Source organism: Gavialis gangeticus, unplaced genomic scaffold (genome assembly GCF_001723915.1).
Source record: "Gavialis gangeticus isolate Ggan-Ray unplaced genomic scaffold, GavGan_comp1, whole genome shotgun sequence".
NCBI lineage: Eukaryota > Metazoa > Chordata > Crocodylia > Gavialidae > Gavialis > Gavialis gangeticus.
Genome location: NW_017729031.1, coordinates 19214778 through 19227939, shown reverse-complemented (window position 1 = coordinate 19227939; position 13162 = coordinate 19214778). Strand labels below are relative to the sequence as shown.

The following is a 13162-nucleotide window of genomic DNA, read 5'->3' as shown; positions in this document are numbered from 1 at the left end:
GGGGGGGGGGGGGCACTGGTTTTGGGAGAAAAGTTGTGTGTTATATGCAACAAAATATGACACATTGTTCACACAATTCTACAATCCAGCCTCTTTCCCTGCTATTAGAGTCCAACACTTCTGACAAAAGAACTGATGGGTGACTTATCCCACTCTTGCCGTTGTGTCATCATTTTGGATGATGTGAAATCACATAGGTATCATGTGCAGCCCCAGTGGAATCTATTGACCAGAAACTTCTATAGAACTTGTGTGGACAACACAGTTGGAAGAACCAGTTACCTTAGGATAAATAATCACTCTTTTGTTCAGCTTGCTTAGAATTAAGCAAATAACTAACATTGTTTATTTATCCTAATTACTTTGATTGGTTTGCCATGTAACCAAGTAAGTACCACCTTTAGTAGGTCCCATTACTGCTTAGCTTTCATTGTTTCTATGTCCCATTATTCCTTGTTCCGTTACATTTTCCTGTTTATACTATGCAAACTGCTTGTATGGGTACAGTGGTACTGGTATTTCATAGATTTCATAGACCTTAGGGCTGGAAGGGACCTCGGAAGATCATCGAGTCCAGCCCCCTGCCCAAGGGGCAGAAGGTCAGCTGGGGTCATAGGATCCCAGCATGATAAGCGTCCAAATTTCTCTTGAAGGTGTTCATTGTAGGTGCTTGAACCACCTACTAGATTATTACCATAATTAGATTATATTTTACTGTAAAAAAAATTAGAAAAGGCATGATTTTTGATCAGATGATGTAATAGCTGACTGCTTCATAATAGACTTCTTTTTTGACATTTTAAAAGTATTTACTACGTATTTATTGTCTAGGTGAACAGGACTTGAAAATGATCAGGATAATGCAGGCACAGCACCCAGGAGTCTTGATTAATAACGAAGTCATAGAACCCAATCCACAGCATGCTGCATCATACAAAGGTACGGCGCACATTGTTAAGGCAAGAGGATGCCTGTGTTTTGATACGAGGTAGTTATGAATATTAACCTAGGTGGTTTTGGGGGTTTTTTGGTGAAATTCATGTTTGTTTGTTTTTTTACTTTATAAACAGCATTAATTAATAAATCTCCTGATCTTCAGAATGTCTCATTTATTTGGCACCAGATAACTTCCACTGAGTATGAACAGCAAGTGAAAGAAAAAAATGCACCAAAGAAATTTGACTTCATACATATGATTCAGGTAAAGAAATACTATTTTAATATTATTTATGTGGTTGTAAAACCTTCTGCTGAGACAGGACCTCACGTCAGAAGGTTCTGAGCAGTGAGGGGCACATCCTGCCCCCCTTCCCACTTTATAAACATTTTAATAACATGACAGATTTTGTTTGATTCAAGCCCAGCCTGAGTCTGTTATATCCAAAAGTCATTACTATCAGGCTTTTGGGCTTTTCAGTGGCCTATCTGAAAGAACACGGTGATTACGAATCGGGTCCCAGTGGGCACATGTCCTCAGCAGAAAATCACAACAAACTGGCACTAATCTCTGCAGAAGTTAATGATGTAGTGGGACTAGAAAATGAACATATTCTCTCACAGAGATTTTCCCTTAGGTCAGTATTGAAGGCTGCCTTAAAGCTCTGCTCTTGGTGATGAGCTAAAATCCGTTGTCCCAAAACCTGCCATTGAATCTAATCACTGTGGTGCCTGAACATCAGTTTTATTATCCTCTTTTGCTGATGTCACTGCACAGTCCTTGGAAATGGGGACGATTTGTGCAAGGTAGTAACTATCAATTGTATTCCGCAAAAGAGAGAATTACTGGCTGAAATGATCGCTATATATCACCAGGTACGTTCTCACATGCTTGGAAAAAGTCATACCATCATCTCCATTTTACTGCAGGATGCCTTGATTTTTATATTGTGGTTGCTGTGGAGAGTGTAGAACTGGGTAATAATTACTACATGGCATTCATACATACTGAGTACCCAGCAGCCAGCTTGGAGTGTGAGCAAGCATTCTTGCTCCGTGTGGCATCCTGATTTTTAAGCAGCATGGCTTTGATTAATAGGGTGTTTCACCCTGTTTCCCTTCTTCTGCAGGCTTATTGAACTGCATACTAACTCTCTATGCATTATGTAGATGACCTTGGGATATAACCATCTCTCTTTGAAAGTGGCATTAGAAATCACATCCATCCTATTTCTTATGATTTTTTTATTATTCGCATTGCAGTAATATTCAAAATGGTATTCAATTAGGCATAAAGGATACAGAGAAATATGCAGTGTTAACTCCAAAATATTTGCCAGTTGTAAGTGACAAAAAAAATCATAAGACTAGGAGGTACCGCTCTGGAATAGACCTGTGCTCCACCTAGTCTACAGTCATTTCTCTGACAATTCCCAGTAAAGACTTGGCAGGAGAAGATGCAAGACCCCTTGTAATAAGACCACCAGTAAGCTCTGTGAAAACATGTAACTGTTCCTGCCATCACTAATTAATTGTAATTAAAAATAAAATGCAACAAGTGAGAGAAAAAAGTAACACTAGTCTAGGTTCTGTTAAACTGGAACACAGGGGAACATCTGCAGCCAGCCAAGGGAATACTGCTCAGAGCGAGCTGCCTACAAGAAGGCAGGCAATTAGATACCAAAGGACAGGAGTGCCTAGTGCAGGAGTAGCTGTGCTGCCACAAGACAATAGGGCAGTGCCCAACTGGACAACGAGGAAGCAGCAGTAGCAGTAATCATCAGCTCCCTTGGAAACTGGATGGCAGCTCCTGATGAGCAATCCCTGCAGGTGGGGGGGAGAGTCACCTGACCTGGAGGGGGCAAGGCTTAGGAAGTAGAAAAGCCCAGGACTCGAGTCAGGTGGCCAGGGATGGAGCTCTGCCCTGAAAGGACTCTACATGAGTGACTGGCTCAGGCTGCTTGCCCTGAGGATGGCAAGCTGCCCAGAGAAGGAGCTCTGCACTCAAGGAACCATGGCTGAGAGATATACTGGGAGCTGTCTGCCATGAAGACCACAAGTAAGGAATTAAAGGCTTACCGGGGTAGGTTCCTGGTATAGCCAGTAGGCTTACAGTTTGTATGGTGGCCAGGGTGCTTAAATTTTGGGTATAGTTATAACCAGAGGACAGGATGGCACTGATAGAGGAGGTTAGGAGGTCCCAGTGGTGCCAGAGTGGCATGTGACTGTGTCGGGGAGCCCCGCTAGGGGCCAGGGCCCAAAACACAGAATAGGCTCTGGCCAGGGGAAGCAAGCCTAGGGAAGAGTGAGAGACTGAAGCACAGTGACCCAAGAGGCAAGAACACGTGGGGCAACAACTGTGGCTAGTGGCCTGTAGCCCAGAGGGGCAGAACCCCAGCTTGACAGAGGTGAGAACTGGTGCCAGGAGCCCATAGCCTAAAGTGGATGAGAACAAACATGGCTAGGGAGCCCACAACCCAAGGGGTTAGAACTAGAGCCAGGGGCCCATAGCCCAGAAGCAGACAGAGAAATAGCAACTTGAGCTCTAGGATGGGCAGTGACTGAGCCCCAGGGGCAGAGACTGAGAAAAGGCAAGGAGGCCTGAATGAACTGGAACAGAGATTGGGGGCTGAGTGCCCAATGATGAGTGATTGGTAATACCTGGGGCAGGGAGATAGGGGCATGGTTGTAGGGCAGGTTGAAGGTCATGAAAAGCCCATACAGCATCTGGTGTCCTGTGGGGTATGTACAGGAGAACTATTTTAAATTTTTCACTGGAAACTTTGAAAAAGATGGTTTGGTTATTATAAAACTTATGCATTTTGGGGTTTTTTTCATCTGTTTTTGTTGAAATTGAAGCTTTCGTTTTATCTGTTCTCCTCAAATCTATTTCTTTTTTCTTTTTCTTTCTTTTTACCCCTTCTTTTGAATTAATAGGATCATAGCAAGGGGCCTCACAAGGTCATCTAGTCCAGCAGATGTTCATCTAGTCACCTGGTCATCTAATCCAGGCTCATCCCAGGCAAAAACATTCCAGCCGTGTCTGTCCAATGAGCTCTTGAAAATTTGAAAGGGTGGAGACTGTCATTATGGTCTCTAACTCTTCTGGGTAGTTTGTTCCAATGCTTAACCACCCTTATAGTCAGAAAGTTCTTCCTAATCTCTAAATTTCCCTTGCTGCACCTTGAAGCCATTGCTCCAAGGTCTGTTCCCTATGAGAAAGAGAAAAGTCCCTCTCCATCCTCTCTATAATTTCCCTTCAGGTATTTGTAGACTGTTTTAAAATCCCCCTACAGTGTTCTCTTCTCCAAATGAAATAACCCTTAGTTCTTCCAGCCTTTCCTTATAAAGTATACTTCCCAGGCCTCTAATTATTTTAATTGGTCTCTGTTGGATTCTTTCCAATCTATCCACATCCTTTTTGAAGTGTGGGGCTTAATACTGGACACAATACTCCAGTGCTGAACAGGGTGGAAGATTTACTCCTCTTAATTTGCAAGTGATACTCCTGTTAATACAACCCAGTATGTTATTGGTCTTTTTTTGCAGCAAGAGCACACTGGCTCACATTCTGCTTATAGACCACTGTAACCCCTGGGTTCTTCTCTGCAGTACTGCAGCCAAGCCTGTCATTTCCCAGCCTGTATTTGTGCAGTCAGAGACATAGGAGGCTGCCGGAGCATGGTAATTGCCACACTCCAGCAAACTCAAATAATCAAATGGAATTCCAGTGCATTGGAGCAGCCTCCATGCTCATGTATAGGCACTCATAAGGTCCTTTCCAGCCCTACTTCTCTGTGATTGTTTTAACATACTGTCTACCAAATAAGCTCTGTACAGTCACTTTCCACCTTTCTGGCAGAAGTACAATCAATCAATCAGCCACAAAAAAAATCCCAGTGTAGTCTTGAACTCAGTCAAGGAGCACCCAAGGTTCTCCCTAATGGGTTGGCACTGTTTAATCATTTCTTTCCTACCACTCAGAATTGCAACCTAAACCTGCTGGTTTAAGTAAAACCCAACTTAAATACATTCCAGCACTGTAGCCTGAATATTGGTTCTAGGTGTGGTCAGTGCTGCTAGGACAATGCAGGGGGCAGTTATTGCCAAATGGCAAAGGAAAGACCAAAACACTGCAAGGTCTTCAGGGCTAAACTCATCTTCAAGTCAAATTATTACAATATAGGAATGTGGGAATTAACAGTTTATTACTGAGCATTTCCTCACACCTGGTTTACAAGACTCTTTAATGGTCTTAACTTGTGAACAGTTCATCCACACCTCCACTTTTCAGTATTCTGGTTCCTACTTCCCTTAACCTGTAAATGCAGCAGAAAATTCAACGGAGTGAGAGAGAGAATGGATCTAAGGTGAGGCTAAAGCAATTGTTGTGGTGTGGCAGGGGCTATTTATCTGAAAGCTACTTTCTATGAAATAAATGTGCATAGCATCAATTGTGATGAATAGTAATGTAGCAGTTATCCAAAGTGGAATGCAGGGTTTTGAGGAGCCACAGAGGTAGACTGTGTTACAATGGGCAAAATTAATTAAGGTGTTATGCAGGGATGGTGACAACATCTTAGAAAGCCTGGAACATGCCTTATATGAAGGGATTTATAAAACTCATGCACTGGTAGGGGACATAGATCTTGCTGAGATTCCTTTCTGATAGTGGGTGTGAATTCATAATCATGGGATGATGAAAAATGCCAGCAGAAAATATGACAAAAATTGTAAAAAATTCCTTCCTACAAGCCATCCTACTCTCTGTTGCAGAGCCCGATTTGCTGTTCTATTCCACACAGAATCCCTTGTGGTTGGTCTGTGATATCAATAAGGGGATGAAAATGTTCTGGCAGTGATAACATCTAGGTAACACAATGCGTTAACTTGATTTGCATTGGAAATGGCAGATTGCTTTTCAGGTAAAGCATTAAAATTATATTGCCTCCCTGGCTGAAACAGTCATTAACCTCATTTTACAAGGTCAATTTGTCTTGAGTGACTAGTGACTAGTCCTGTAGATCATATAATTAGATAGTAGGTAGTAGTAGTTAGTCATGTTTCTTTAATATTTTACACCGTGTTTAATTTTGCGAAAGAGAAATTCTCAGATGGATTACCTACATCAATACACATTTGCTCCACTTTTCCCTGGCCAGTTCTTCTAGGAGTCACTCTCCAGACCATCAAAAAGAAAATTTAGTTTGAAGTATCTGAGCTACAACACTCTGGAGACATATACATTAGCAGAGCTAAAGGCCACCACCCTGGATAAGGCAGGAAGAAAGACAAGACACCAGGGATGTGATTTAACTGGGCTGTGACTTTACTAACCCAGTGCACCAGAGAACTATCCAGTAAAAATGTGTACAATGCAAGCCATCTTTCCTTCTTGGTAGAGGCTTGCTCTTACCATCCCCACCAGACCCAAGTTGGGACCATCTTCTCCTCCCGCCACCCAACCTTGGTAGTAGGGAAAAGAGAGTTGTCTCCTCATTGTCCCAAACATTTGCCCTAGTTGTTTGTCCTAACTGGATCGCTCTGCATCTATACTCTCCTGCATTCCTCCTTTCCCCCATATTACATTTTTCTGTCTCCAGCTGTGTCCCTCTTTCCTCTAACAACTTTGCTTGTATGCTTCCTTACTCTCTGGAGCACCCTCCTAGTGTCAGTTGAGATCAGTGATTCTCAGACAGGCTGCTGTGGTACCCTGGGGTGCCATGAGATCTGGTTTAGATTGCTTGCTCTTTTTTAGGGAGCGGAGACCATGTCTGTTTAATAGTTTGTACAGAACCTAGCACCATGGTGCCCCGAACTTGCATTGTACCTTTGAGAACTGTTGAATTGGATCAGGTCTGTGGTGCAGATAGTCCTCTAGCTTGTCACCAACAGTGATCAGCACCATCTGGTAGTGCCAGATGGTAGAGGAAATTGTGTTATTTGCAAAAGTGCAACAGCATGCCTTCCACGAAAGTCTCCTCAAAATCCCTTGAGTCAACTTAAAACTCAACCATATCATGATACATAATCAGTGATAACAGGAAATTAAGGATTGTGCTATTTTTATGTCTGGGGTATAGTTACTTAAATACCTTCTGACCTTTCTAAAATGTTTGTATAAGTAGGGAACATAACACTATGGTCAAAGTCCATTAAAGTCAATAGAGGTCATTTAGTTGACTCAATGGGCTTTTGATCAGGCTCATAGAACTAAATTGGATTTTCCTTGCACATATTGAATACAAACATGAGAGTTTTGTGTGGAATAAAAAAGCCTGTATTTATGAAGACAGAAAGCAAATACCCTTATACCTAATGCACAGGAGATAAAAATTGAAACAAAATTGTTTATTTTAGTCAGAAATGGAAGCTGAAGTTAATTAATATCCATAAACAATCTGTGGCTAAAGCTGCTAATTTGATCTTTTTGCTTGTATAACCAAAGAGATAACAAGTAGAAACAGAGTAGTGATCTTGCCTCAGTAGATGCCTCAGTCTACTGCCAGAATACTGTGTCCAGTTCTGTTCTCCATCCTTCAAAGGGATGTGGGAAGCTGGAGAATGAAACTTTAAATGTTATGGTAATTAAACATCAAAACAATTTACCATGGGGCGTTCACCACTGCTTGGCATTTGAAAAATGAAATTAGATCTCCCTCCAAAAGATGTTTTAATCCAAGTTCTGGAACAAAAGATCTTTGGCCTACATATACAAAATGTCACACTAGAATATCATAATGGTCGCTGGGGTCTATGAATCCACTAATCTAATGTAATATATAAGTGCTCACAAATATATGCCATTTTGGGGCTAGACCTGATGGTCCAAAAGATCCCTTCCAGTCCTAGGTACCTGTTTGTTGTGTACATGTTGTTCAGGAAAGAAGTTAGAGCGAGGCAGAATTCCATAAATTGCTCATTTGTAAATCTGCCCATGCTGATTATCCATTGAGGAGAGATTATTTTTTATGCCAGACTTCATCACATCATAAATGTGGTCAGCTTTATCCAGTGCTGGGTGATTCAGCTCAGCATGTGTGTCAGCAATCAGATGCTATGATGAGCACTAGAGAAAACTTCAAGACAGAGATTGATGTATTCAGTTCAAGGATACTCCTCTTGGATCATCAGTGTGATTTTTCTCATGCTTCTCTTCCCACAGTCCTTCAGTTTCACCATGAAATTTAAAACTCTTTGTTCTCCAAGCATTTACATTAATATTATTTGTGATAAGAATAGACCGTGACATATCATCTTGATATAATGCAATGAAACGAGTTAAATCTTAAAAATGCCCCGTTGCACTGTAAAGACAGGATGACATAACCATGGCTGTATAGCTGTTTGTCACTTTTTTGTGATTTGTAGATGCTTTACCGTGTGGATGATATTACAAATACCATCAAGTTTTTCCACAGCTGCCTGGACCAAAGTGGCAAACTTCTGATCATAATTTTATCAGGTAGGATTTTTTTTAAAATAAGAGATGTGAAATATTAGATCAGAAATACTTGTCTTGCAGATTGGCTTAATTTGCTAATATGTGAACATTTTGGACTTGTGAAACTAACCTTTCTGGCACTGTGTTCAACAGGTAGCAGCGGATGGGCCAGCATATGGAAGAAATACAGGCACTGCTTGCCCTTAACTGACAGTGGCCACTACATCACATCTGATGACGTCAAAGATATTTTGGAGGGAATGGGAGTTGAATACCAAGTGTACGATTTCCCATCTGGCTGGGATATCACCAAATGTTTTATTGAAGGTGATACGACTGGGGGTCACATGATGGATTTCTTGACAGGGACTAAAAACTTCATGGGCACTGCACCTCTTGATCTTAAGAAGCGCCTCCAAGAGGCTCTGTGCCAGCCAGAATGTAGCCATAAAAAAGATGGAAGCATCATTTTCAGTAATGATTTGAGTATGATTGTAGTCAAATCCTAACACCCAGGAGTAGATGCTGACATTATTTTCATCAGACAAGCTGCATAGTGGTAAGTGCCAGGCTCCCCAAGAGAAGAATCTTAAAAATCTTCTGTGTGATGCACACCAAGTATGAAATCTTGCCCCAACTGAAGTCAGCAGGGGCTTTACCATTGACTTCAATGGGCCAGGATTTCACCCAAAACATTTAGTCTAGTCTGGGCTTTGCATAACATATTTTAGGAATGGAACCCTACTTTTCTGCACAGGATTCCTCCACAAACAAGTATTATAGCAGATGTTATATATGAACAACACTAGAAACTTGAAAAAAGGAGAAAAAATGTACCAAAATTCTGCACGTAGAGTTTTTATTATGCTTGTATCATGTGTACAATGTAGTATGCTACATGTTTTCTGTGTACAGTACCTTTACATTTCTAAGAATTCAGTAACCATGTTGTTTTCAGAATAGCTATAACCCGTACCTGAAGAAATATGTATTCTGTGTTCTTTGATACAAAAGTCTATGTTTTGTTCTTTATATAGACATAATATGAATTCTGGTTATAGAGATGGGACTGCAAACTAACAATGAGCTTAAAAAAATTCCAGAAAAAAGTAAAAAGTTTCTCTGTTTTAACAAGAAAAGTAAAAAAGTAAAATGGTTACTTCTGGAAAGTTTGTTTTGTTTTGTCTTTTTTAGTGAGGAGGAGCAATTTGAAAAGTATATGCAGTAGGGCTGTGCGAAGCTTTGGTTGCTGATTAGATTCAGTGGAGATTTGGCCTGATTCGGTGGCCATATGTTTGAATCCAAATCAAATCAGGAGACCCTTTAATTTCTCTGAATCAAATCGGAACCCTCCAAATCGATTTGGAGAGATTCGGAAAGATTCAGCAATTCAGATATAGACACAGCTTTAAATGTTTTTTCTATATACCTCAAGGTACCAGGGGACTCATGAAAGCTGTGATGCTGGGGCAGATGGAGCATCCCACAGGAGCACAGGGGGGCTTCCCAGCACACTCAACAGCAGACCCAGAAGTGGACCAGAAGCACTTCCTGTCCATTTCTGGGTCTACAATGGAGTGTGTGGGGACCCCCAGGCCTCCCTGGCTGGGCAATTGATGCTTTCTGGGTCTAGGGGGGGCACCTGGGGTCCCCCCATGGCCAACCACCAAGCTGGAAGGATTCGGGGGGCTCCCCTGTGCACTTGGTAGTGGACCTGGAAGTGGACCAGAAGTACTGGGTCCACTGGTAAGTGAACATACTTCTGGTCCACTTCTGGGTGTGCCGCTGAGTACGCAGGGCCACCCCCCCCACACACACACTCCTGTGGGACACTACATCTGCCCCAGCATCGCAGTGTTCATGAGCTGTGCCTGGTACCTTGTGGTATGTATAAAAAACATTTAAAGCTGTGTCTATGGCCTAATCGCTGATTGTCTAAATCAGCATCGAATCCTCAGATTCAGATTTGGCTGAATCACATTGGAACAGTGATCCAAATCAACTAATCGAATCACTGTCCCTGATTCGGGCCGAATCCGAATCAAATACGGACCATTTCATCAACCCCTAATATGAGGTATTCTACCCACAATGACATTTAATTTTTAAAAAGTTTTTTCAAGCACACATAGGAAAAATGATTCCGTATGGTGCTTATATTTTTAGCAGTCATATGTAAGGTGGAACAATATGGGCCTAATTTAAAGCCCACTGGGTGTGTCTGAACATTCAATTAATGCTTTTTAGGTTTACTGTACTGTAAGTGCTTGCATGTGTAGACAACAATGCTTTATTGCACAGTAGAATAGTCTACTGTGCAGTAAAGTGTCTCATGTAGACATGGCCATTGAAATCACTGTAAAGATGCACATTGACTTTCTTAGGCCTTGGATCAGTATCCTGATGCCAAAAACAATTGTTCTAGGGGAAATATACATTTTATTTAAAAAAAAAAAAAGAATAAAATGGAAGGATCAACTAGCTTTTAAAGCTCAAGCCCATACATGAAAAAGGTAGCTGTTTACATTTTTGAAAAATGTAGCCAAGAGAAGTCCCTACAGACAGTAGCATAATGTTGGATGGAAGTGGAAGTGGAAGTGGGGCATATGCCCCAGGCACCCCCTAATTAGAGAAGTGCCAGAAGGACAGGGTGGGGATTCTTCACCCTCCTGTCCTATCTCCACCCACACAGGGGTCTCCAGGAACCAGCTGGTGTAGGCGATGTGTGTAATGGCGTTCAAGGCATTCTGGGAATTGTAGTTTTGTAAAGTGGCAGTTAGTTGGCTGTTGATAAGGAGTGGGGAGGGGGAAGAACTGACCCCCATTCACCAAAATCAGCATTTTTTTCCCCCTTTCAACATATGGGGTGAAAGTTTCTCCATCACCCACTGCTGCAGTGGACCTCATTGCTGCTCTAGAGAATTTTGAGCCCACAACACCTGGTACTCCAAGACATACACTGCCTAGCCATGCTTCTCCATGCTGTCTCATGGTAAAGCCAGAAGGATTGGAGGAAGAATGAAAAAGGACTGCCCCAGGTACTTTCCTCAGGTATTATACCTCTTGTTTAAATATTATTTTAGTACTAAGTTGAAGAGAATGCATCATTAAGGAAGAGACTGACATAATAATGAGGTTCAGTTTGGAAGTGGTTAGTTTTTTTTCAAACTTTTCTAATTTTGATTAAAGAATTTTGGCAAAAAAGTTGGATTTTAATTTAGGGCCAGACCCCAAACTTACTTAACTTCTTGGACATATTTACATGTGCTCCGGGAGGTGTGGCTGGGGGGGTGCTTTAATTAGCAAGCTGCGCTAATTAAAAGTGCCCAATTGTCACATATATCAGCATCCCCATGCTGAAAAAATGGCAGCAGATCACTTTAAACTAAAGCTCGTTTGATGAACTTTAGTTCAAAGCTCCCCGCCACCATTTTTCAATAAAGGGATGCTGATATGCTAGAATCTGCTGGAGTGCGTTAATTTTCATGCTCCAGCAGACTCGATTAATTGTGTCTGCTCCAACGCACTGGATTTCCAGCATGTGGGAGCAGGTTCCCTGCACATGTAGAGGAGCCCCTAGTTTCCTGCTTAGACTTCTATTGATTCTTCCTGGAACTGGAAGGATGTTAAGTGTTTAGACATGAGTTAAGCACCTAAATACCTTTATAAATCTGGCTTTAAGTCCCCAGTTCTGCAGATATTTACATATGTCATTAGTATCCCTCTATGAGTAATCTCATTGATTACTCAGTGAAGTTAAATCAAGGGAAACAACAGAGTTTTCTGCATCCCAGAAGGCATCAACAGAATGTAGAAATCCAAGTTTTCTGGGGCCATTATATTGACAGCCGTCAGAAATAACAGCAAGAGAGATCTTGACCTCAGGTCAACACGTAATGCTCCACATACCATTGTAAATGTTATGCCCGTTACCCTCATAAAAGGAGGATGAAAACCTGACACAGTAAAATGGCAGAAGAAGCCACATTAGATTCTTTGTCTCTGATCTAACATTATATAGGACTGGGCAGACTGCAATATTATTATGTATCAAAGCTAAAGCATGAGAACTGCAAATAGAAATAGTACTCATTGGTGCTTCTTTACAAAGTGAAAGCTAACAGCATTGTTTCACATTAGCTATGTCAATGAAGAAAGGTCATTCCTATTAAGTTTTTATAGGGCCTATTAATCAGTTTCTGTAGCATGAAGATTGCTTTTCTGAAGACTATTTTGATAGTTACAGCGCTACACTTTACTACAGCTTGTTGAAGATGAGTATATCTATTCATGCTACTGTTCTTTTCTGGTACAAAACCTATCTGTGGAGATAACCATGCAAAATGTACTCCCGGGTGTAGTGTTTACTACCCTGAGTAGTCCAATTGACTACACTGTGTAAGCACTAACACTTGGCAGTAAGGTTTTGAAGGCTCCGCTCTGTATTTGTAAGAGAATGAAAAAACCTGAAAATATTTCTTTGTCAATATGAGGTCCCTGCTCAGAGGGAAAAAAAACCCTTAGGTATTTAAAGAGGCAGTATGATACTAAACCCAGCTCCCAGAGCACTCATTTCTTAACTTTAAATCTAGGTCTTGTATTTTGTTGCATTAGTTTGAAATATAGATATTTCTCCAATAGATTTTTATAGAAACTGTTTTTAAAAAAGGTGGATTAACACTGAAAAGTTTTTTGATGTCTCATTTCTGTGGAAGAAATGTTCTTTGTACCCCTCAAATCTACAACCTGGCTGATTTCCTTTTTTTTTCCCTTTAGTATCAC

At 41.3% G+C, this 13162-nt stretch overlaps 1 protein-coding gene across 2 annotated transcripts in view; it reads left to right on the top strand.

Moving 5' to 3' along the window:
- The window catches only part of LOC109301352 (carnosine N-methyltransferase 2-like), a 36014-nt gene extending 26471 nt beyond the window's left edge, over positions 1–9543 (top strand). For both annotated transcript variants that reach the window (XM_019522473.1, XM_019522472.1), the window contains 4 exons: positions 832–939; positions 1071–1201; positions 8308–8401; positions 8534–9543. In XM_019522473.1, the coding sequence (XP_019378018.1) occupies positions 832–939; positions 1071–1201; positions 8308–8401; positions 8534–8889 (689 nt within the window). In that variant the 3' untranslated portion in view covers positions 8890–9543. The remainder of the gene's footprint in view (positions 1–831; positions 940–1070; positions 1202–8307; positions 8402–8533) is intronic.
- The last annotated feature ends 3619 nt before the right edge of the window (positions 9544–13162 follow it).